Source organism: Panthera onca, chromosome C2 (assembly GCF_046562875.1).
Source record: "Panthera onca isolate mPanOnc1 chromosome C2, mPanOnc1 haplotype 2, whole genome shotgun sequence".
In the NCBI taxonomy this organism is placed as follows: domain Eukaryota; kingdom Metazoa; phylum Chordata; class Mammalia; order Carnivora; family Felidae; genus Panthera; species Panthera onca.
This window is the reverse complement of record NC_138347.1, coordinates 148772100-148797292: the sequence shown is the minus strand read 5'-3', so window position 1 is coordinate 148797292 and position 25193 is coordinate 148772100. Positions and strand designations below refer to the sequence as shown.

Genomic DNA, 25193 nt, shown 5'->3' with positions numbered 1-25193 from the left:
GGATGGTGTGGGGATAGGGAGGGTACACATATCTCTGAAATGAGTTAAAAAGAGTAGGGGACTGAACTTGATAGCGACTAACATTACGTGCAAGGCACTGTGCTAGGAACTTTTAAACTGATAATGTTATTTACTGTTCAAAACTATCTATGAGGTAGGCATGATCTACACTGGACAGGTAGGAAAACTAAGACATAAGCGAGAGAGCCAGGTTTCAAACCCAAACTTCCTTACTGAAAACATCTGAAAGCCTATACAATCTTTTCAATATACTCTGCCTCTCTAAATCCAATTTTGGGGATCATAGCTACCCTATTTCTATTTTCTCTTTCTCCTAGAGCATTACTACTCAACTAATCAGAGACCTGTTAATAGAAGGAGCAGAGGCCTAGGGTCACACTTGTTACAATTACTCCTTACTCGCTGTGTTACTTTGAATAAGCCAATTTTCCTCTCTGACCCTCAATCACCTTTTGGATGCAGCTTGTTTCTGAGGCTCCTTCTGAGAATAAAACTTTCGGACTCCAAGATGTCTTCTGTGTTGTAAAGACAGAGCTATAACCGCATTGTCTACAATGTATTTTCCAGAGCAAAGTCTATTATATCGATTTAATTCTATTTACCAATATGAAACCACCTTCAATTATTTACATTTTAATTTTACTAAAATTACCTTTATCGGGATTAATTCCTTTGTAAAATTTAATTAAGATTTACCCTATCCATTGGTCTGAGCTTTACTTTTTTGTTCTGACCATGTAACAAATGTCACCAAATACTTTTCGCCACTAGGAATAATTCTTTTGTGGTTTTGATTTCTAAAAACCTCATTTTTCCCAGAGTGCTTTATCCTTCTCTCTCTGGAGGTCTAGAGCTAAGCCTGTGATGGACACAAATGTACATCACCTCCTACATCTAATGTTCGGAAAAGCTGGTCCAGTGCACCCAGTATTTGGTAAACCAAGTCGTATAATTTCGGCATGGTAAGGGAAGTTTGCTATTAAAATTAAACAGTACTCAGACCGGGGCTTCGTGGATAATCAAGGATAATCCAGGAAATCGTCCCCTCTCTCATTTGGACACACCCCTTCTCTTCCCACCGGGAGCAGCGCTCCACGCGCATCAGTCAGTTTAGGGTTCCAGCAGGCGCGCCCCGGTTGTCCCCGAGTCCAGAGAGCCGCCCGGGGAAGAAAGGGGGTACAGGCGACTCGGGGAAGACCCACGAAACCGGGTGGGGCTAAGTCGGGCCTGAGGGCGGGGCGGGCCCGGGGCCGCCTCCACCTCCAGGCCCGCCCTGCGCCACACCCGACCCCGCCTGCTTTCCGCTAACGGGCCGGGGCACCCGACTCCGCCCGCCAGCCCTCACCTCGCCCCGACGGCGGCCTCCGGGAGTCGGCGCCCGCCCGTCGCGCCGCCTCACCGCCGTACCACCCGCCGCCTCCTCTGCAACCTCAGCCCACCGGGCGGACCCGGCCCAGGTCACTGGCGGCCCAGGCGCAGGTAGGCGATGGTGCGCATGCGCGAATCTTGAATCTCTATTTGCAGCTGCTAAGCGACACCCGCACCCGAACCGGCCAATCCTGGAGTGGCTTCCCCGCCCAGTCCCGGAGGAGTCCCGAATTAGCTAGTTCTTAAAGGGCTGCCACCCAAATGCACAGGGGGAGTGGCAGGGGCGCGCGCTCCTCCCAGCTTTCTTCCCATCCGCTGGCTCTCACCCGCTTGGGTTTGACGTCCAAGCGTGTAATTCCCACGTCCGGAGGTGCGAGGAAACTTCTGGGTCTAAGCTCGATTCCTCCTGGGGTAGAGAACTGACGTGCCGAGACAGGGAGGTTCTGCGTAAGTCCGCGACACGCCCCCGCTGTGGGTTCTGCAGTCTGCGCAGCTGGGCGGGAAGTCCGAGATAGGCAAACCAAAGAGCACAGCCTCCTGCCAGCCTGGATGAGGTGCTGAAGTCCGACCCTGGAGGGACACACCCCAGTCTGGGGGTGGAGGCACTCACAGGTGTCACACGGATGGATGGCCCAACGCAGGGAAGCGGAACTCGTCCATTTGTTTTTCGCCCAACAAATTTTGAGCACCTGCTGTGTGCCAGGCACTATGCCTGGCGGTGGGGACACAGTGAGGAACTCCTGACACTAAACACTATGTTAAGAGAAGGCAGAGCGAAAGCACTCATCAATTAAACAATTACACAACATGTGTTGAAATACAAACTGAGATGTGTGCTCTTCCGAGAGGAACAAGGTTTTTGAGAGAAGTTACAGGAGCTTCTGGTCTGAACTTGGGAGTCCGAGGAGGCTTCCTTGAGAACGTGACACTGTAGCTGACTGGTTGCTCACTAGGCAAAGGGGAAAAAAAGAGTGTTTCAGACAGAGGGCGGTTTGTGTATAAAGAACAAGAAGGCGGCAGGGCTCCTTTAGACGGATGAAAAGAAAGAGGTGGTGCATGAGGAGTTAGTGTTTAACAGGCACAGAATTTCAGCTGGAGAATATGAAAAAGTTCTGGAAATGAATGGTGGTGATAGCTGCACAATAATGTAAATTTTTAAATGTCACAGAACATTTAAAAATGGCTAAGATGGTACATTTTAAGTTATGTATATTTTGCCACACCAAAAAAAAAAAAAAAAAAAAAAAAAAGACAAGAAAAGGAACTGAGAGTTTAGAGAGTAAGGAATAGGGTGAGAGCCACTAGAGAGAATAGAAGAGCTAAGACCAGGTAAGACCTTTGTAGGCCATGCTAGAAAGTTTAGGACAGTGGGAAACTGATAAAATATTTCTTGTGTAAAATCACTTTGGCTGCTGAAGTTAAGATCAAAATGAAAAAGGCTCATAGAAGCTATGGTAGGACCAGCTGGGAAGCCAATGCAGTCGTCTGGGCAAAAGACAATGAAGCTGGAGCTCGCTTAGACTTGGACTGGAGCGATGGTGAAGAGGAGGAGAACTGGGCAGTCTGCAGAGACATGTAGGAACAAAATCAACAAGACGTGGTGACGAATTGGATGTGAAAGAGTAACAAAGTGGCTTCAAGGATAATGCCACTGTTCAGCCTTGAGTGAATGCATAGATAGTGGCGGGGTTCCTAGATACAGAGAAACTGGAAGAGGATCTGATTTTGGAAAGAAAAATGATCTCTAGTTCTATCTCAGACAAGTTGAATTTGAGGTAGCCTAGAGACTTCTGGTCCAGATGTCAATGCAGGCAGTTGAATGTACAGGTACAGGTCTGGGCTAGACATCAACTTTTGAAAGTCATCACCACAGGGGTGGAAACTGAAGCAGGCCTTACATAGCCAGAGAAAAATTACAAAATGAAAACAGATGACCCTCCAGGGATCCCCACCTCCTGGTATTCACACTCTTGCGTGGTCTCCTCCACATTGAGTCAGGGTTGGCCTGTGTGACAAGTGATCATGAGGCTAGGTCATAAAAGGCACAAAAGATAAAAGCAATGAGATCTGATTGGTAACAGAGATTGAAACCTCCTCACTGAATGTGAGGGAACCACTGGGATTCCCTCTCCAAGTGTATTCGCAGGTGAATGAAGACCTGTTCCTGTCACCACAGGTCATGAAGACAAAACTCTGGCTTAAATGGGGAAGGAAAAATTGGTGCCAGACCCACAAAAACCAAGAGTTTTTGAATGTGGAGCCTCAGGCTCTCAAAACCTGCTATGTGAGTGCTTTATAATAGGGCTTTGTGCTCTCTGACGGGTGCAGCTAGAGTGGCTCAGGCACCATAGTGGATTGGGCTACAGGGGTAAGATATGGTATCTGGAGTCCTAGCCCTCCTCTCCAATCATTGGTCACTTTGACTCCAGGCTCCAGAGATTTTCTTTTCCAGCCTTCTTCATTCCTCTACTTCCAGGCTCACACCCTAGAAGAGCAGAAGAAGAGCTCCACCTCTGAAGTTGTAAACGCAGACACCTGATCTCTGACCGTCCCTTGGCTGTTCTCAGAATTCTGCCCACTGTTGCCTGGCCTGCGGAAGCCTCCAGTCCACTCGTCCTTCTACTTTGTTGTATGTATCACCTTTCTCCAATCTTTATTTCCTTCTCCATCCACTGAAAGTGCAGGGTTTATCATTTCCATCACATTCTTCCCAATATGCTTACCTCCATTGTGCAGTTTTTCTTCTGTCACATCTGCCTGGGAGCACTCCAACTCAGGAAAAAAATCCAATCTTCTGGCTTCTCTAAATAAGCCCCTGAGCTGGAAGTGCTGCTGGAAAAAAAAAAAAAAATCGCACAACCATACAGATCAGTGCTATGTATGTACCTCGCCAGCCTCCACCAGGTCCTCAACACTGCCCGGCAGTCCCATGTTTGCTGGGTTGGCTCTGTCTCCAGCTCTCCCCAACACCAACCTCAAAATCTCCTGCATGCTCCCCAGATCTACCACTCTTCAAGATCCCCCTAGCCTCCCAGGTGCCCCCTTCACTGAGGAAAGAGCAGCCATTAAAGTAATAGCCCTCAGTTCCCACCAACTTCTGTCCCTCTACCACCTTCTTTCCTTTTTCCCCTTTATTGCCAGGTTTCTTGGAAACAGTGGCCTGCTCTAAAGACTCCATTTGCTTCATCTTTCCTGTATTTCATAGTCCCTGGAAATTCTCACTTCTGCCTCACCACATCACTGAAACCTCCTTCATTAAAGACATTAAAGTTCTAGTCTTTACCTTGCTTGACCTTTCAACAGCATTTGTCATTGCTGTCCTGTCTTGCTTCCTCAGTCACTCTTATTTTTATATGACCACCCCCCACCTGATTTCCTCTTATATCTCTAGTCTCCCCACCCCTCCCCCATGCTCCTCTGTAGCCTCTTTTCCTTGGCCATGAGAGAAACCAAGTCACTCTCCTTGGGCAGTCTTATCCACTGCATGGTTCCATTTCCACAAGTGATGCCCCTCAAAGCTTATATCGCCAGCCCAGCCCTTGACCCTGAGTTCCAGACCCAAATAGCCAGCCATAGACTTCTACATCTCCGTCTGACATCACCTTGCATGCACGTGTCCATGGCTGAATTGATCACTCTCTCACTTCCAGTCCAACTTCTCCTTCACTGTCCCGTCTCCAAAAATGGCACCACCAGTCTCTCAGGTGCTCAAACCAAGATACCAGAAGTCATCCCTAATTACTCCTTCTCCCTCCCTCCTCCATTAATTCACTAAGACCTGGCAAGTCTATTCCGAATATCTTTCAAATGCACACATTTTTTTCACTCCTCCACCGTTTCCGGCCTGCACACCTGCAGCAAGTAGCCTTCTCTGTAGTTGTTTGTTTGTTTGCTTATTTTTTAAGAAAAACTCTAAAATGCATCTCTGACTTCATTTCTTTTTTGCCTAAAACTGTCTATAGCTTCCATGGTTCCTAGGAGAAAGTCCAGACTCTGGGTACCAGTCACCTGGGTAACCTCTACTTCCTCTTCATATTGAGACATCTGTCTGTTTTCTGTGGAGCCTTTGGGGACTTTTCCCAGGGAGAGAGCCTTGCTGGGGTTAATAGTACAGACTTGGGAACCAGGAAGCCCTGAAGTCCTGGTCCAGTTCAGGTATGTTGCCCCACTTTTCTCACTGGGTTTGCTCCTCTGTGAAATGGAATGAAAGCTGCCTCCTCACAGGGTTGACTAAGGGAATTGTGGAGGGAGAGCCCAGCAAAGTAGATGAACCTGCTCTGGATCAGGGTCACTACTCAGGGAAATGAAGCTCTACGAGGCAGAATCGCCCCCCCCCCCCCCCCAGATCCCTTTTGAGTAAAGGCTTCGAAGATCTTCCTCCTAAATGATGTGGCTGCTGTTCACCCTGTACTGCAGGGAAATCCAGCCTTGTTCCCATGTCCGTAATGGATGGGTTGAACAAGAGAGGACAACCACTTCAGAGTGTCAGCGGTTGCCAGCAGTAACTATGTGGCCCAGGAGGGTAGGACCAGCTTCCTTCTTTCATCTTGCAGCAAGCCACCTCTGCAGTATGGTGCATAGGCAGTATGGAGTAGTAAGTTAAGAACGAGGGCTCTAAAGCAATACTACCCGTGTACAGATATTGGCTCTGCCCTTAGTGGCTGTGAGATCTTGGGCAGGTTACTTAACCTGTTTTCTCATCTGTAAAATGGAGAAAATAATAGTTCTTTTTAGGGCCGTAAACCTAGTGAGCTTTATTACTACCCAAAGGAAAAATAGGTGTAGATACAAGTTTCTTCCTCAGCAAAGAATAAATCTAACAGCAGTGTTTTCCTACTACCTGCAGGGTTTGGCTTGGCAGGAGGCAATGGCCAGGGTTCACGTTCCAGACGCGTATCTGGAGGCACCAGAGTGATGTCGAAATAGGGAGGAGTGGACTTGGAGCCAGATATCTGGGTTCCAGCCACAATACCTGTGTGACCCAACGCAAGGTGCTCCTGCAGATAGACTACCCAGCCCCTAAAAGGCGAGGAGCTGACGCCCGGCCCCGCCCCCGAGGCTAGCTCTCCAGACTGCGCAAATGCAATCGAGCGCCTACAGCGCTGAGCCCCAGGGGGCGGGACCGAGGCTGACGCTCTAACCATCGCTCTTGCGCGCCCAATCACAAATGACGTTCCGTCTGTTCCCAGTCACCGGGAGGACCCAATCAACGTCGAGAGTGTAGGCCCCACCTAACATGGGTCCCTGCTTCAGTAGTAGTGCGCCTGGAGCTGCCGGTTGGCTCCGGTTTAGATGCACGGGGGTCCTCAGGGCCTGAGAGCGGGTTCCAACCTGGCTTCTCGGGATGTCGGTGGCCTTCGTACCGGACTGGCTGAAAGGCAAGGCGGAAGTTAATCAGGAGACGATCCAGCGGGTGAGCGCTAACGAGGGCGGAGAGAAGTTCCTTGGTTGAGATCTTGAAAGGGTTCGGGTTCGGGAAGCTTCCTAGAGTGAGCAGCATCCCAGTTGAGGCTTGTGGTGGGTTTGCGTAGGGGGTTGGCTTGCAGCGGTGTGGCGTGAGACCGGAACGAAGTCGGCAAGAACACTGGGGCAGTACAGCCCCGCATTGAAGAGACTAGGGGGCAGTGTGCCTGGCCGTCCCGATGACGCACTGCGCTGACCCTTTCTCTGGTCTTTCAGCTCCTGGAGGAGAATGACCAACTCATCCGCTGTATCGTGGAGTATCAGAACAAAGGCCGGGCGAATGAGTGCGTCCAGTAAGTACCCGCCCCTCCTCCCAACTTTTGAGAGGAGGATAAACCAGTGTGGTGGTACAGCAAGCTGACCTGAACTAGGAGTCTTGGGTGACTGATCCCCGATGAGGCTCAGAGGTTCCTTACCTGCTCCAAACCACACAGACAGCACATTGTGAAGCCTGGAGTCAGATGTGGCACCCTCTTTGAATTTGAATTATGCTCACTGCAAACTTCCTTCAGGGAGACAGGTCAGTTGATGACAACAGGGGTGGGGAGAAGATCACGTGGAAAACTAGTCAGGGAGATGAGAGCTGTGGCCCCTTGCTCATCATGGATCCTCAGCTCATCCTTTTTCTGAGGGGGTCAGACCATTTGACTGTTAAGTTAGTTCCCTTTCATTTTCTAACTCGCAGTCTGTAATGCACACAAGGACCATAAAAGACTTACAAGTTAAGCCAAAGGCACATTCAGCACAGTAATTGAATGTGTTTTCTAGTTATATACCAAAATGAGAGAAAACAGTCTTTCTAAATGTAGTCTAGGAATTATGCTCCGTTTATTGTTACATTATTTCATTCTTACTGAAGACATGTTTAAGAAAGCCATGCTTTTCCCACCCCCTAAAAAAATCACCCACAATCCCTCACTGAATAGCTCAATGGAATAGTAGAGGTATCTTTGTGTAAGTCTTTGCATTTGATTCTGGCATCTGACAATTTGCTCTTTTACAGTTTATAGTAAACTCTCATTTTTCTATATAGAAGTTGCAAAACATTCCATTTGGTGTAGCGATTCTCAACCTATGCATAAGAAAGTTATCAAAATTCCCTGGTGGCCTTTTTCACATTGCATAGGCCATGCTTCCTGCCCTCCTAGTCTGATTTGCCTTCCTAGGTAGAGAACTCTGTCACCTGACTGAGAATCACTACTATAGTAAGCTCACATTGATACCACAGAAGTGCTTTGTCCCTTTAAGTTTGTTCAACAGACATTCTATAAGTACTACTGAGTACCAGACACTGTTTCAGCTACTGGGGAATCAGTACCAAAACCAGCTTTGCTTTTTACCAAATCAGGTACCTTCTCTGCTCTTACAGAGTTTACATTCTAGACTCCAGAAGCTGGAAGGAGGAAATCATACAATTAGGCACATAGTAGTAAGTGCTTTGAATAAGAATAAACCAGGGTAAGTGAGGGAGAAGGGATGCCATTTTACACAGTGTATATCTGATGCGACATTTGAGCAGACACCAGAGGTGAGGGAGCCAGCTATATAGATTTGTGAGGCACGGTCAGCATCAGGTGGAAAAGCCCCCTAGGCTGGGACACGCTGGTTATCTTCAAATCACAGCAAGGAGGACACTGCAGCCAGAACTCAGTGAGCAAAGGGAAAGTAGTAGGAGCTGAGATCAGAGACATAACTGGAGGCCCCAATCTCATAGCCTTGCAGGCCATCAGAAGGGCTGAAAGAGCTCAGCTTTACTCAGAATGAGATGGGAGCTTTTGGAGGGTTTTAATCAGAGGTATTGCAAGTCTTGACTTATACTGTACCATGATCCCTTAGGTTGCTACTTAGGAGTCAAAGGTAGAGCAGGGAGACCAGTTATGAGACTGGTCAGATTCAATAGCCTAGGCAAGAAGGGGAGTGGTTTGGCCCAGAGAGGTAGCCATGGAAGTATAAGTGCAAACAGGTAAGAAGCTGGATATATTTTCCTTGGTGTTAAATAAGGAGGTTGATGATACTAAATCATCTAAACAATAGATGAGCCATTCCACTAGGGTGGGTAAATTCCTTTCCAGTGTTTTGTTAGTGTTCGGTAAAAACAAGCCTCTGATTTTGGCCCGTTTTTTACCCATAGGTACCAGCATGTGTTACACAGAAATCTCATTTATTTGGCTACCATCGCAGATGCCAACCCCACCAGCCCTTCAAAACCAATGGAATAATCTTTCAGCTGGCTCTCATAAGGAGTAATTGAGTGTAACCCATTTCCTATGAAGTAGAGATAGGATCTTTACCAACTCAACTGCTTGAAACATGAATGAAACCTCTGTGACTCTTTGAAAAATGTGAAAAGGTGAAGAAAGCTACTAAGTTAACTGTATTCGCAGCGTAAATACTTATTTTAATAATTAAGCAGATTAAGTTGACTCCAGATGTCCTCTTTCCTGTTTGGATGTTTCGATAACAAAGATATCATGGGCATCTTCAATTCAACCTTTTCAGTTTCAACCTGAAGAGGAAACTGAATAGATGTTGGGCAATCAACAGGAATTGGCAAGACTCCTAACTGAGGCCCTGCCGAATGGATGTGTAACTGTGTGCTCCCTCCTACCAGTTTGTAGTTGTGGACCTGACCATTTTTTTCAGGTTGCTTTGAAATAAAGCTCGCCTTTCCATGAAAGACTCCTATTGAGGTATAGAGGTTTTCATATAATAAGTGTTCCATTTGGTCTTCTGGAAAAACCGTAAGGACTTAAAAATATATGTAACAATGGGACACCTCTGTGGCTCGGTCAGTTAAGCGTCCGACTTTGGCTCAGGTCATGAACTCACGGTTTGTGAGTTCGAGCCCTGCATCGGGCTCTGTGCTGACAGCTCAGAGTCTGGAGCCTGCATGGGATCCTGTGTCTCCCTGTCTCTATCCCTCCCCCGCCCCCAACAATGAATAAATGTCTTAAAAATATGTGTATATGTGACAACACCATTATCATTGCTAACCAAATCAATAGTAATTCTTAATTATTATTTAATATCATCTAATATCTTTTAAAATACTTTTTTAAAATATCTTTTTCCACCTATCTTTTTAAGGTTCTTGGCTGGGCCTCTATAATAAAAGACAGGTTAACAAAAGAAAAGCATATAAGTTAAGTTTGATGTGACATGGGAGTGCTTCATAAGGAAATGAAGACCCAAAAAAACAGTTAAACCTGAACATTTTTATATTAGATTTGATGAAAAGTAGAAAGTTGTGGAAAACTGTGGGTGGAACAGTAGGGTATGAGTGAAGCGTTGTAAATTAGGGGAACTTAGCATGGCCTTTTCATTCAAAATCTCAGTGTCCCTCCTTTTTAAAAGATAAAGATGCTCCTTTCTTCTGGGTATAAGGAGGGCACTTCTCACATGGGGTCTCATGACCTTGCTTCTTGGGAGGTCAGAAAGTCCTTCCAGCATCTCATTTTTCAGATTCCTTCAGCTTAAAATACTCAGTACACCAAGGTGTCACGTTTTGGAATAGCATGTCCTGAACCCCATCAATTATCACAAAATGTCTTTTTGTTGACTTGTCTAACTCTGGGTCCAAACAAGATTCATAACACTGCATTTTGTTGACATCCCTTAAATCACTATAAAAATACTTAGCAGTTCCCCTTCTTGTCTTCATTGCCATTTGTTGGCAAAACTAGGTGATATGCCCTAAAATTAATCATGTTCTGGATTTGCCTAGTTGCATCCCTATGATGTTATTAAATATGTCCCAGTATTGCCCACTTTTCCTGTAAACTGGTAGATCTAGAGGCTCATTCAGACTCAGATTCTAGTAATTTTGGCAAGTATACAACATAGGAGGTAAGAGGTACTTGCTTCTGCATTATATCAGGAACGACCTGATTTATCCATCAAGTGCCCAATAGTCTTTGACTTAAATTATGATCTACCTAGCTTTGATCTATTATTTCGTTAGGGATTGCATACTGGTGATTTTCTATTTTATCATCCCTCCTGCCTTTATTAGCTTTGTGCAATAAAGAACTTTCCCTCTTTGACACTTCTCTATAAAATGAAGCGAGGAGATTTTCCTAAGTGAACCCAAAATTAGAACCTCCAGTGCCTGGCTCCTTTTGTAGGAGTTAAGGGTTGTAACCTAGAGAGGCCTCATTTTGAGTCCCAACTCTATCATAACCTCTGACAGCTGTTTCCTCACCTATAATATGATGATAATGAAAGCAGTATCTGCCTCCTGAGGTTGTAAGATTGTAATGTGGTTGAGAGCTGGGCACGTAGTAAACAATGTGTGTTAGCTCTGATGTGTTATCTAAGGGCTTTGGCCCTTTCTGGCCCTTCTCTGATCGGGGAAGAAGCCAGTTCTTTGTTTCCTCATTCCCCCATTCTTCCATCCTTAGAGTTCTAGTCCATTAATGAACGACTCCATCCCCCACTGTTCATGGGGTTGGCGCCCATACTCTATGCAATGTGGTCTGCTCATGGGCCTGATCCGTTTAGCAGATATGGTGGGCACAATGTGATGTTTTTAGTTTTGAATTAGGTGCTAACATTTAAAGAGGGTCTCCCACTAAGCCTGAATTTCGAGCAGTGCTGGGCCTGCAGGTCCAAGTGGCAACCATCAGCTGGAGTTGGATGGCAGTTGCCCCCTTTACTAGGCAGCTTGACCTGTTCACATAGGGCTTGGCTCGAGCTGGAATAAAAATGCCAGCTGATGTTTCAGTTTGGACCTCCTCTAAAACAGAGCCTGAGACAAGGCCTTGGGTGCAGATAGTTTATTTGGGAGGTGATCTCAGGAAACAGGAATAAGGCCATGAGGACGATGAGACAGGGAAGAAGGAAAACCCGCTAAACAAGTATGTTATCAAGGTTACCACTATAGGCAATAAAGGCTCAATTCTGGGGCAGGGGTCAGAAGGATGGACCTAAAAGCACACAAACGTCTCAGAAGTGTCTGCCTGAGAGACCCTGGCTGGGGTTGCCTCCAGGGGAGTTAGCTCCTCTGTACTAACAAGCAGCCTTTGTGGCCAAGTGGGCCCTAGATGTCAGAGGAGGAAGAAAGTAAAAAGCTGCATGGCAGCCCCTCCGATGGGCTTCTGCTAGCACAATGTGAGTCTGACCTTGTAGGAACTGTCCACTACTGGCACGGGAGGCAGGGGTCTGTGACAGAGCACTGGAGGTTCCAGTGTATGGGTTCTGAGCAAGCCTGTGTGGCCTATGGCAGTTTAGGGTAGCTTCCTGTGTAGTAGGGGGAATAGCCGTAAAGACAAAGTCCAGTTCCCCCTTAGAGGGAAGGAGTTGGTGACCTGCTGTGTTCCCCTCTTTTCGTCTCTTGGAAGGATATGTCAGTCCGCATGTAGACAACTGAATCAGGGCAAATCAGAGGCCTCTGGAAACAGCCAAGTCTGTTTAAACCACAGTTTACCCGGATGCCAGAAAATTGCCAGACTCTCCAGAGGGCCCTTTTCTGGAGAGACACACTGGAGAAGTTGGCACAGGCCACTTAGCTGTTATGGTACACGCCCCAGCCCGTCTCTACCAGTCTGCTTCAGAGGGAAGCACCTACCATCCCTCTTAGGGGACCCAGAACTCAATATAGTTGTGAAAGGTGATTTAAAAAGGTAAAGACCAAACCTGACCAGACTGTATTAACTGCTTTTCTCAGAGGATCTCCTGCTTCAAGATTAAGCCTCCACTCTGCCTGTCAGCCCTTTTCCAGCTCTCGGGGTCAAGCTGATCTCCCAAAAGCCGACATAGGGTCTGGGCCTTTCTCTTGGGTTTCCAAGCCTGCTTCCCAGGATTTGCAACTGTGGCGACTGATGTCATTATCACCTTCTCCCGAGATGAGGATATGGCAGCTAAAACAAAGAGAGCCGATAATTTGAAGTCCGGTTTATTCCACAAAATGTTAAGCTATTTTTTCCCACTTCCTCATGAGGCTTTTTGACATCACAGTCTGACTTTTGGGGACCGTAAGTAACAATATGGCTGGGAAGAAATGATGTTCAGTGCTATCTCATATACTCTTGAGCCTCTGTAATAAACATCCATTACTAAAGGTGATCCTGACTATATTTCTTAAGCTGGACACATAGTATATTCATTTTTGTTGTTACTCTACCTCACACATATATTGTTTTGATTCTATTTTAATAAAAGCGATTTTAAGAAGTTATCTGTTACCTCTTTTCCAAATGAAAATCCCACAGATTCTTCTGGAATCTAGACGTTCCATTCAGTCACTGGGACATTTCTTTCCTTCCTAAATCTTTTCATTTTTTAAAAAAATTTTTTAATGTTTATTTATTTTTGAGAGAGAGAGAGAGAGAGAGCACTAGCAGGGGAGGGGCAGAGAGAGAGGAGGCACAGAAACGGAAGCAGGCTTCAGGCTCTGAGCTGTCAGCACAGAGCCCGACGCAGGGCTCGAACTCACAAACTGTGAGATCATGACCTGAGCCAATGTCGGAGACTTAACCAACTGAGACACCCAGGTGTCCCATCGTAAATCTTTTTAATAAGAGTCTAGGGCCCAAAGGGAAGTTGTTTGTTTTCATTTCTGTTTGTGATAAATTCATTCATAAAAAAAATACTTACTGATCCACTAGTGTGTGCTGAAGGTACTACAGTAAGCCAGACAATGTCATTGCTCTCATGGAAACTTTATTCTTATATAAAGAAGGCAACACGGGGGGCGCCTGGGTGGCTCAGTCGGTTAAGCGTCCGACTTCAGCTCAGGTCACGATCTCGCGGTCCGCAAGTTCGAGCCCCGCATCGGGCTCTGGGCTGATGGCTCAGAGCCTGGAGCTTGCTTCTGATTCTGTGTCTCCCTCTCTCTCTGCCCCTCCCCCGTTCATGCTGTGTCTCTCTCTGTCTCAAAAATAAATAAACGTTAAAAAAAATTAAAAAAAAAAAAAAAAGAAGGCAACACGGTATAAATAACCTGTATTTCTGGGGGAGACAGGCAACAAACTATAAACCACCAAGGAAAGCTTCACATGGCAAGAAGTGCTGTGCAGAGAATTACAACAAGGTAATGTGCTAAAGAGTGTCTGGGTGGCTACTTTAAGTAATGGAGTCAGGAATGACCCAGGGAGGTGGCGTTGCAGCTGAGATATGAACAACAAGGAATCTGACACATGACCATCAAGGGACCCAGCAGTGCAGGCAGAAGCAAGAGCTATGCAAAGACTTTTCATTCCAACTGGCTTTTCTTCTCTCTCTCTCTCTCTCTCTCTCTCTCGTCCATGTATAGAGCAGTATTCACCTATGTGGTCATCAATTCAATTAGAACGTGAGTTCTCGTTTGGCCAGGCCTGTGCTGGGTTCTCCAGTGAGGAAACTAGAGGAGACAGGGCACTGGAGGGAGCTCCCAATAAGCCTGACAAGATAAAAGAGGCCTACACCCAGGCACGGATCAGGGCACTATGCAGGACTGAGGATGCTGAGAAATTGTCCATATATTGAAGCTGCACGGATTCCAAGTGGAAACTAGCAAGTGCTTCTTACAGAAAAAGTCTATGCTTTTCCATTCCTGAGCACCCTTTTGTCTGCAAACAAAAAACTGCCTGTTGCAGCAGAAGCTACCAGCATCCCACGCTCATTTCTTGAACTTTATTTACTCTTTTAATTGTGCTGCAACCAACTCCCAACAGTCCATATCTGTATCTTTATTCCTGAGGACTTTTTTCTAAAACTAGACGTCTGCCTTGCCCAGGCATCCTAGACCAGAAGAACCTGGGGATTACCATGCTGGCAACAGCTTCTCCACTCAGGACTCTCAGTAGATGGAGTATTAACATCCCAGCTTCCTCACCCCTCCGTAGGGATAATTCCAAGATGTTTCTTGTGTATTAGTTGCCAGAGTTCCTCATCAGGATTAGGTTCTCATCACCCACTATGGTAGCTGGTTTATTAATAGCACACGCTTTACTGCCTATCTTCTTTGTTTCACTTCTCCATCCTCTGAATGGAGTTTCCTAGGGCCACTTCTTGCACTCAACTTGCACTCAAACCATCATCTCAGAGTCTTCTTCTGAAGGAAATAACCAAGATACCAGTTGTTTAATGCCTTACCCTTGGTAGGTAGACCCAGATGGACTGGCTTAGCAAATATAGCCTCCATTAGCACCAGAGCAGATAATTTTTTACCCAAACCCTGTCTACTTGCAAACATTAGTGTCTAGAGAAAGCATCATTAGGACCAATTTAGAGTTTGCAATCAGAGAACAAGTTGATCAACATAAAGTGAGGAACCTACCTGACAAGAAGTGCTTGTTGTCGTGAGTTTTTCATATGCATTTGATGGGAGCCAAGCTCCCTGCTGAAGAGGACGAAGCATTAGACATGTGTGAAAATACAATCATGCTTTAAAGCAAGTTAGTGGCGGGGCGCCTGCGTGGCTCAGTCTGTTGAGCGTCTGGCTTCGGCTCAGGTCATGATCTCACAGTTTATGAGTTCGAGCCCCGCGTCGGGCTCTGTGCTGACAGCTCAGACCCTGGAGCCTGCTTCGAATTCTGTGTCTCCCTCTCTCTCTGCTCTTCCCCTGCTTATGCTCTGTCTCTCTCTCTCCTTCAAAAATAAATAAAAACACTAAAAAAATAAAAAAAATAAAGCAAGTTAGTGGCAAAAAAGCCACTTGCCTATAAGGCCAACAGATGTGTAGTATCCACAATTAAGGTGACTTCTTAGTTTGCAGCCATTGCCTCAGTGGCCATTTCTGTGCTGCCATACCCCTGTGCTTCTCCTGGTAATTGGCGCCACCCAAGCTGATCAGTCACGGTATCTGCCCACTACTGTGACCATCAAGACTGATGGACATATGAACCTCATCAATTCAACAGATCTCTCGCTGGGATTTTTCTCACTGGTGCTGGCAGGAAAAGTGCCTTCCCTTCAGATTTCCAGGCTATAAGAATATATGCTGGAATCTGCCACAGCCATGTCCCCTGACTCCCGTGGGAAAGCCCATCTGCTCTTGACTAATATGAGAATGTTATTCTCTCAAAATGTACATTTTTTTGTAAAATGGAAGTCTACTTGTTTTCCACAAAAGAATAAATCTAGGATTTCAAAAAATGTATTTAAACAATTTCAATATAGATATTGTTATCAAATTCTGGTAATACTTCTTTTGCTATGTTTAGGTCCTAAGGTTACCTTCAGGTTTGATGATTGGCTAGGAGGACTCACAGGACTCAGCATATATACTCGAACCTATAACTTTTTATAGCAAAAGAATACAAAGCAAATCAGCAAAGGGAAAAGGCACATGGGGTGAAACCCAGAGGAAACTACGTTCAAACATCCCTTTCCCAGTGGAATCACACAGGATAAGCTTAATTCCTCCAGGGATGAATCATAACAACATGTGAGAAATGTCTACCAGGGAAGTTCATTAGAGACTGAGTGCCAAAAGTTCTTACTGGGGGCTGGTCACATACATATATATACTCTGCCTAGTACATACCCAGTTTCCAGATCCACAGAAGGAAAACAGGTGTTCAGCAGATTGTTTGCTCAAATAGTTCAGGCATAATAAAGCATTCTAATCATTCAACTGAAGTTTTCAATAAGCATAGGAAATTGATTACCATTCAAGTTCCCTGATTCCACCCACAGAGCAGCCTTTTAGGCAGGCTTTTCTAAAGATAGCAGTCTTGGGCCTATTAATTCTTTTCTCACAATTTCCTATTTAAGATATAGGATATCCTTTAATTAAAAAATGGTATAAGCAAATAAGGTAGAATTGTATCTTCTCACTGGATTCCTTTTCTCTCCTTTTGTTCACCTTTTTTCTCCTTTCCCTAAATTATAAAAACATGAAAGTTACTTTGGTAGGGATCCCTGTGTATTATAGTGGATATACTGAAGGAACTTAGAGGCAATAGATAACCAGTACACCATACACTGGGATAATCATATGCCTTTTCTTTATTCTGTTAATATGATCAATTATGATCATATGAATAGATTCTCTGATCTTGAACCATCTTTGCCTTCCAGAGTTAAAGCCAACTAGGTCAGGAACATTTAGGGGTTTAAATGCTGCTACATTCTATTTCCTAATATTTTATTTGATTTTTAAATCTATGTTTATAATGAGATTGGTCTATAACTTTCTTGCCCTGTCTTTGGTATTGGTATAACAAGATAAGTTAGGTAGCTCTCTTTTTCCATTTTCTTTTATTTATTTATTTATTTATTTATTTATTTATTTATTTATTTATTTATTTTTAATATATGAAATTTACTGTCAAATTGGTTTCCATACAACACCCAGTGCTCATCCCAAAAGGTGCCCTCCTCAATACCCACCACCCACCCTGCCCTCCCTCCCACCCTCTTTTTCCATTTTCTAAAATATTGTGATTGAGAAAAGATTATTGATCCTTAAGGGTCTCGTAAAATGTGCCTATGAACCAATGTGGAACCTGTGTTTTTCGGAAAGGAAGACTATGTTTGGTCATAATGGTTTTATTATGAGTCATTTCAAAGAAATATAAAAGTAGAGAACATAGCTTGCTCAAAAATCCCCATATACCTCTCACCTAGATACAATTATCAAGATTAAGCCACATTTGTTTCACTCATTATATCTAAAAAACAAAGGACATTTTCTTGCATAACCAAAATGTCATTATCCTTATGTTCAATATTCATTATTAGATGGCTAACAAAATTAAGTGTGTTTCCTTGTTTTCACCTACTATCTAGACCATTATCAAATTTCCCATCTGGCTATGTCAAAATGTCCTACACAGTTGTTTGGAAAGAGATTAGGGGTTACTAATTCAATTTTTTCAATGGTTGCTAGTTTATTTCGGCCTTCTTTTTCTTTTGAGTCAATTTTGGCAATTTCTCTTTTCTAGAAAATTATGTTTCATCTAAATTTCCCGACCAGCACTCCTGATTAGTTTTGCCAGGGTCCTATCCATTAAAGTGCCAACTGCTGGTGTGATCCCACTGTAAAAGGCTTAAAACTCAGAATCAATACCTGAATATTCCTGCTACTAAGGTTCTCCAAATCAAGCCTGAGTTTGTAAACTCCTTGGATATGAATTTTCTACTCTGGAGGAAGAGGGAGGAGGTATGCACCTTTTGGTGCATGCTGGCCCTAGGCCTGCCTTCTCCCAAGAGTTCCTTCACCTTAACCACAGCCTGAATAGCATACCTTATGCTCAAATCATGTGAAATATAATTTTAATTCACAGGACAGAATAAAAGAATTTTGAGCAAGGAGGGAACTTGGAATGTATTTCATCCTGCTTATTTTCCAGATGAAGTAACTGAACTCCAGGATCAAAGTGATTTGCCCCAGATCATTTGATCAGGAGACTTTACTGGAGGAGGAGGGGGGAGGAAGGAGACTTTACTGGAATGGCAAGATACAAACGAATTCCAGGAGATTTAATGCATTTTAAATACTCCCCAAATTAAGTACACTACTACATTCCAGGGCCCTAAAGTCTAGTTACATTGAAGTCAGCTGCCCCAAAGCATAGTAATTACAAATTATTCCCTATGGCAATGCTTTTCTTTCTTCCACAAGTCTTTGTATGAAAGTCAGTTTTACCAACCCATTTCATCTCAAAGTAGGCAATGTACATTTCACTTTTTTCCAAACCTATAAATGGTCAGCTGTAACACTGTAAGCAAAATCAGACCCAGGGCCACTAACTTCTCAATTCAGCCTAGGTTACAAATGTGAACCCCAGGAGACTGTTGCTTTGATAGAGATACTGGACTTTTAGAGAGGTGGAAATGGCAACCTGACAGAGACAGCACTTCCACTGTGATGCAGAAAGTCTCTGTACTTTACAAGGTGGCACAAGTGCAAAAACAAATTAGAAACCACCTGAGTGACCCTGATTAAAAAAAATTTTTTTTTTTTACATTTCTTTATTTTTGAGAGGCTGAGAAAGACAGACCATGAGTGGGGGAGGGCAGAGAGAGAGGGAGACACAGAATCGAAAGCAGGCTCCAGGCTCTGAGCTGTCAGCACAGAGCCCCACGCGGGGCTCGAACCCACGAACCGCGAGATCATGACCTGAGCTGAAGCCAGACGCTCAACCGACGGAGCCACCCAGGCGCCCCGTGACCCTGATTTTTAAAAATTTTTTTCAACGTTTTTTATTTATTTTTGGGACAGAGAGAGACAGAGCATGAACGGGGGAGGGGCAGAGAGAGAGGGAGACACAGAATCGGAAACAGGCTCCAGGCTCCGAGCCATCAGCCCAGAGCCTGACGCGGGGCTCGAATTCACGGACCGCGAGATCGTGACCTGGCTGAAGTCGGACGCTTAACCGACTGCGCCACCCAGGCGCCCCCTGATTTTTAAATTTACTGTAAAGCTACAGTAATCAAAACAGTGTGCCACTTCACACTCATCAGGATGGCAATCATTAAAACAAAACAGCAACAGAAAATGACAAGTGTTGGGAAGGATGCTGAGAAATTGAAACCTTGTGCATTGCTGATGGGAGTGTAAAACAGTGCAGTTCCTCATAAAAACAGAATCAGCTTATGACCTAGCCATCCCACTTCTGGGTATGTACCCAAAGGAATTGAAAGTAGGCTCTCAAAGAAATATTTGTACCCTCCTCCTGATAGCCATATTATCACAATAGCCAAAAGGTAGAAGCAACCCAAGTGTCCATCTGCTGGTGAATAAAGGAAATATGGTATACTCACACAATGCAGTTATTATTTAGCCTTAAAAAAAAAAAAAAAAAAGAGAAGGAAATCGTGCAATATGTGGTAACAGGGTTGAAACTTGAGAACATTATGCTAAGTGAAACAGGTCAATCACAGAAAGACACATATTGCATGATTCCACCTGTATGTGGTAACTAAGAGTCAAACTTATTCAAAGCAAAGAATAAAATAGTTGTTGCCAGGGGATGGGAAGAGGGGGAAAGCAGTTGCTATCAAGGGTTACAAAATTTGACCTATGAAAGATGAATAAATTCTAAAAACTTGCTGTGCATTTTGTCTACTGGTAACAATACCACATTGTACATTTAAGAGTCTGTTAAGAGGGTAGATGTCGGGGCGCCTGGGTGGCTCAGTCGGTTAAGCGGCCGACTTCGGCCCAGGTCATGATCTCGCGGTCCGTGAGTTCGAGCCCAGCGTCAGGCTCTGTGCTGACTGCTCAGAGCCTGGAGCCTGTTTCAGATTCTGTGTCTCCCTCTCTCTGACCCTCCCCCGTTCATGCTCTGTCTCTCTCTGTCTCAAAAATAAATAAATGTTAAAAAAAAAATTAGAAAAAAAAGAGGGTAGATGTCATGTTAAGTGTTCTTACCATAATAAAGTAAAAAAAAAAAAAAAAAAAAAAGAGTGGTTGCCTGAGGCTGGGTAGAGGGGAGAATACAGTTGGATACAGAGTTTCAGTTTTCCAAGATGAAAAATGTTCTGTGGATAGATTGGTGGTAATGATTGCACAACAATGTTAATGTACTTAATGTCTCCCAATTTTGAGTTAAATGACAATTTTAGGCAATGTGTATTTTAGTTTTAAGAAAAAACAAAAACAAAACAGCGTGGCCCAGGCATAAAGATAGGTACATGGAACAGTGTAACAAAGTAAGTGCAGAAATAGAATAATAAGTGGTCGTTGGGGCGCCTGGGTGGCGCAGTCGGTTAAGCCTCCGACTTCAGCCAGGTCACGATCTCGCGGTCCGTGAGTTCGAGCCCCGCGTCGGGCTCTGGGCTGATGGCTCGGAGCCTGGAGCCTGTTTCCGATTCTGTGTCTCCCTCTCTCTCTCTGCCCCTCCCCCGTTCATGCTCTGTCTCTCTCTGTCCCAAAAATAAATAAAAAACATTGAAAAAAAAAAAAAAAAAAGAATAATAAGTGGTCGCAAAACCAAAGGTAATTCAATTGATAAAACGCAGTTTTTTCAACAAAGACGGTGGAACTACTGTTTTCATGGGGGGGGGGTGTCAAATGAACCTCAACCTCTACCTGGCACCACAATGAAAAGTTCCAATAGATCGTATTCTTACACGTAAACATTAAGACTGTAAAACTTCTAGAAGAAAACACAGGAGAAAATCTTCAGGAGCTTGGGGTAAGCAGAGATTTCTTAGCACAGAAAGAGCACAAACCATACGAGAAATTGATCAAGTGCCTTCACTAAAATTAAAAACTGCTTCGCACAACCACCGTCTAAACAATGAAAAGGCCCAGCTGAGGAGAAAACATTCGCAATTATATATGAAAAAAAAGATTTGTACTTAGAACATATACGTATCACTCGTTTAACAAAACATTTGTACACAGAACTCTCGCATTCAATAGGACGAAATGGGATAAAAAAAAAACGGGATAGGTCTTGAACTGACCCTTCACAAAAGAAATAGAATGGCCACGAACAGAAAACTATTCCAGGGACGCTGGAGCCAAAGAGGGAACGAATGCACATCTCAACCTAAAAGGCTTTTGAAATGAGACAGTCTAACAGGAGGAGAGCGTCTTAACCACCCCTTGCGAAAAGGAAAACAGGCAAACAGATCGGTCGGTTTACTAGACGTCAACGACTTAATTTCTCACTGCTTGCTCACAGGTGTAGACAACACGGAAGCACCGCGACACCGGAAAAAGCGCGGACGCTCAAGGCTCCAGAAGGAGGGCGAGAGGAAGTAGAGAGTGCAGGCGTGATGTCAGCTCCCAGATTGGGCGACTGACTCCGGGGCGGGGCAAAAAAGGACCAGCTCAGGTATGGGAGCTTCGGACCAGAAGCTCCTCTGGAGCCCCCCCAGACACGCCCACCTGCGCGCGCACCCTTCAGTTAAACACCCCCTTAGAGACCGTGCTCTCGCGGTATTTGTCCCGACTCTCGCGGGGTTTAGCGTGGCACTGGGAGGCCGGGCCCCGGGGAGGGGGTGGTGGTCGGTTAGTGGCGTTGGGCTCCGACCGCCGCGGTGGCATTGCTTTCTCCTCTGCTTACGGGGAGCTGCCCAGGCTGGAGGCTAACCAGGTGAAGAGCTCGCCCGCATGTGTGTGCGCGGTACTTGGGAGGCGGGAGGCCCGGCGCTGGAGGGGACCCCGTCTCAGCCTCCCGTGGTGTCGAGGCAGGCCGGCGCGAGGCGACCGTGGCGCGGGCTCCGCCCCAGCCTCCGCCCTAGCTCCCGCCCTGACCGCTTTCCTCCCCCTTCCTCCTAGCTCTTGCCGCCGCCTCGGTCGCGATGGGGGCGCAGGACCGGCCGCAGTGCCACTTCGACATCGAGATCAACCGGGAGCCGGGTGAGCCGGAGACTGGGCTCCTGCTGGGGCCTGGACCATCCCTGGGGAAGGAGAGGGGTCTGCCCTCATCAACCCTCCCCCAAGCCATTTTGGGAGCGGGTAGACGCAGCCAGCACTCCCTTTTCTCCTGAGCGAAAAATCCATGGAAAGGAGATTTTCCACGGAAAATCTATAGCCCGGATCCACCACTCCCATTCTACTCGGAGTCCGGGCCTCGCCCTCCCAGACCCCTTGCGGGGACAGTACGCCCGGCGCCCCCGAACTGAGTGTTCGTACCATGCCTGGCGCCAAGATAAAGGGGGTGCAATCTTCGGACTTTTTCTCTCTCAGTGTCTCTAGGGGCAAACACTCCCAATTCCTGTTTCTGGTATTTTTCTCTCTGAGGTTTGGACTCGTATATTGTCTTTCCTACGCCTTGTATATGTCATTAGTAGATTAACCCCACTAATATTTTTCCTTAAGTATCTTTAGCCAGAATGTCTTGGTTCGTGGAAAAATTACTTTGTGAAAGTCTTGTGCGATAAACCAAAGCAGTCTGTACCAACAGGCTTGCAGCACGAATGCACGTAGCATTAATGCTTCGCCTTTAGGGAAAGCAGCCGTTCGTGAGTATATTTTATTGAGAATAAAATGTTTTCTTCTGAAGAGTAGTTGCTACGTAGCAGACCCTTCAGGATTCCGAACTGTTAGCCTTCCCCACCCCCCCCCCCCACCCCCGTATCTGGGACAGAAGTTTTAGTTGGAAAGTCTTTGTGCAGCGTCTTGTTCAGCAGATTCTTACTGAGATCCTGCAACTGTTCAAGACTGAGGACAGCAAGGAATAAAACAAAGGACTCTCTTCCTTGTAGTTTGTATTCTGTTTGGGGGAAGACAGACCATAAACAAGGGGAAAAAATACAGTGGCTTATAGTAGGGGTACTGTTTTAATATGTTGGTCCGAAAAAGCCTTTTCTGAGATGACAGTTAAGCAGGCATCTGGAGGAGATGAGGAGGGGAGCCATTGTGGATACCTTTGAGGAGCATTCCTGGCAACCGAAGTTAGTACAAAGGCCCTGAGGAGGGAGTGTGTTTGCATGTTTGAGGAACTGCTGGAAACCCCTGGTGGAGTAGAGGAGCGATGAGAGTAGCAGGAAATGGCTGCAGACCATAGTGAGGACTTTGACTCTGAGATAAGATATTGAAGGGTTTTGAGCAAAGGAATGTTATGATCTTAGAAATCTTGTTGCATTCTCAGTTTTTAATGTGTATATATATTTTGGGGGGTTGATGGATTGTCCTTTATTTTGATTGTTATAGTTACAGAACTGTATGCATTTGTCAATATTCACAAAACTTTACACGAAGAAAGGATTAAATATGCTGTATGAAAATTATATCTTAACAAAATATTATCGTTTAAAAACATCACCTAAAATAACCACAATCATTCTGTGACACAGAAATATCACTGGGAAGAGATTGATATAATTAGGTTGAGCAGTTCATTCACTCTTTGTGGTGGTTGTAGATGGAAAAGACGATAATTTTTAGTTGAAGCTCATGGATGGGTGTCAAAATTCCCTAAATATTTGCATTGTTTTTTTTTTTTTTTACCTGTGTTGCATAAAATCAAATTGAGCAAATAGTGCTTGTGACATTTATCATTACATTTCCACAAATGCAATATGTAACTTACTTTATCTTTTATGCATTATAAAACTTGCTTTCTCTTTGAAATAAACATAAAGTACTTCCAAATTTACATTTATAGCACCCAAAAGAAAAGGAAACTCTTTTTAGGATGTGGCATAAATATTATTGACTTACCTTTGGAACAATGTGAAAATATCTCTTTTTAAAAAATTGTTTTTAACCATGTTTATCATTTTTTAAAATTTATATCCAAGTTAGTTAGCATATAGTGCAACAATGATTTTGGGAGTAGATATCCTTAATGCCCCTTATCCATTTAGCCCACCCCCCCCCCCACAACCCCTCCAGCAACCCTCTGTTTGTTCTCCATATTTAAGAGTCTCATGTTTCATCCCCCTCCCTGTTTTTATATTATTTTTGCTTCCCTTCCCTTATGCTTATCTGTTTTGTATCTTAAAGTCCTCATATGAGTGAAGTCATATGATATTTGTCTTTCTCTGACTAATTTTGCTTAGCATAATACCCTCTAGTTCCATCCATATATATATATATATATATATATATATATATATATATATACACACATATATATACATACGTATATGTATACCATATCTTCTTTATCCGTTCATCCATCGATGGACATTTGGGCTCTTTCCATACTTTGGCTATTGTGGATAGTACTGCTATGAACATGGGGGTGCATGTGTCCCTTCAAAACAGATACCTGTATCCCTTGGATAAATATCTAGTAGTGCAGTTGCTGGGTCATAGGGTAGTTGTATTTTTAATTTTTTGAGGAACATCCATACTGTTTTCCAGAGTTGAGCACTTTTTCATGTGTCGGTTGGCCATCTGGATGTCTTCTTTGGAGAAATGTCTATTCATGTCTTTAGCCCATTTCTTCACTGGATTACTTGTTTTTTGGATGTTGAGTTTGGTAAGTTCTTTATGGATTTTGGATACTAACCCTTTATCTGATATGTTGTTTGTGAATATCTTCTCCTATTCCGTCAGTTACCTTTTAGTTTTGCTGATTGTTCTTTTCGCTGTGCAGCAGCTTTTTATTTTGATGAGGTCCCAATAGTTCATTTTTGCTTTTGTTTCTCTTGCCTCTGGAGACATGTTGAGTAAGAAGTTGCTGTGGCCAAGATCAAAGAGGTTTTTGCCTGCTTTCTCCTCGAGGATTTTGATGGCTTCCTGTCTTACGTTTAGGTCTTTCATCTATTTTGAGTTTATTTTTGTGTATGGTGTAAAAAAGTGCTCCAGATTCATTTTTCTGCATGTTGCTGTCTGGTTTTCCCAGCACCACTTGCTGAAGAGACTGTTTTTATTCCATTGGATATTCTTTTCCTGCTTTGTCAAAGATTAGTTGGCCATATGTTTGTGGGTCCATTTCTGGGTTCTCTATTCTGTTCCATTAATCTGAGTGTCTGTTTTTGTGCCAGTACCATACTGCCTTGATGAT

At 44.6% G+C, this 25193-nt stretch overlaps 3 protein-coding genes and 3 long non-coding RNA genes across 20 annotated transcripts in view; 3 read left to right on the top strand and 3 right to left on the bottom strand.

Moving 5' to 3' along the window:
- Positions 1 to 1853, bottom strand: part of SEC22C (SEC22 homolog C, vesicle trafficking protein) — a 32330-nt gene extending 30477 nt beyond the window's left edge. For 2 of the 4 annotated variants that reach the window (XM_060638410.3, XM_078432436.2), the window contains exon 1: positions 1367 to 1478. The gene's annotated coding sequence lies outside the window, so the exon portion shown is untranslated. Of the gene's footprint in view, positions 1 to 470; positions 537 to 1366; positions 1479 to 1715 lie in introns of those variants that run through there. The other 2 variants (XM_060638413.3, XM_060638411.3) reach the window with 2 other exon arrangements.
- LOC132682959 (uncharacterized) lies at positions 1387 to 5438 on the top strand. Its single transcript, XR_009611957.2, has 3 exons — positions 1387 to 1500; positions 3866 to 4018; positions 5352 to 5438. It is a non-coding gene; the product is annotated as an uncharacterized LOC132682959 (long non-coding RNA).
- LOC144612801 (uncharacterized) lies at positions 2612 to 5356 on the bottom strand. 2 transcript variants are annotated; one of them, XR_013549923.2, is made up of 3 exons: positions 4992 to 5356; positions 4113 to 4218; positions 2612 to 2952 (listed from the first exon to the last, which is right to left on the bottom strand). It is a non-coding gene; the product is annotated as an uncharacterized LOC144612801 (long non-coding RNA). The 2 variants fall into 2 exon arrangements; XR_014135258.1 differs by lacking the exon at positions 4992 to 5356 and having other exon boundaries at positions 4113 to 4688.
- Positions 5439 to 6215: 777 nt separating the features above from the next.
- SS18L2 (SS18 like 2) lies at positions 6216 to 13027 on the top strand. Its single transcript, XM_060638414.3, has 3 exons — positions 6216 to 6802; positions 7069 to 7145; positions 8984 to 13027. Exons 1-3 carry the CDS (start codon positions 6734 to 6736, stop codon positions 9069 to 9071), a joined length of 234 nt encoding a protein of 77 aa, XP_060494397.1. The 5' UTR covers positions 6216 to 6733; the 3' UTR covers positions 9072 to 13027.
- LOC132682958 (uncharacterized) lies at positions 12600 to 21582 on the bottom strand. The gene is made up of 3 exons (XR_009611956.3): positions 21193 to 21582; positions 15110 to 15172; positions 12600 to 12710 (listed from the first exon to the last, which is right to left on the bottom strand). It is a non-coding gene; the product is annotated as an uncharacterized LOC132682958 (long non-coding RNA).
- Positions 21583 to 21700: 118 nt separating this feature from the next.
- NKTR (natural killer cell triggering receptor) overlaps positions 21701 to 25193 on the top strand; it is a 62686-nt gene continuing 59193 nt past the window's right edge. For 4 of the 11 annotated variants that reach the window (XM_060638376.3, XM_060638372.3, XM_060638374.3 and 1 more), the window contains exons 1-2: positions 21711 to 21827; positions 22013 to 22093. In XM_060638376.3, coding sequence (XP_060494359.1) covers positions 22036 to 22093 — 58 coding nt within the window. In that variant the 5' untranslated portion in view covers positions 21711 to 21827; positions 22013 to 22035. Of the gene's footprint in view, positions 21828 to 22012; positions 22094 to 25193 lie in introns of all 11 variants that reach the window. The other 7 variants (XR_013549922.2, XR_013549921.2, XM_060638383.3 and 4 more) reach the window with 5 other exon arrangements.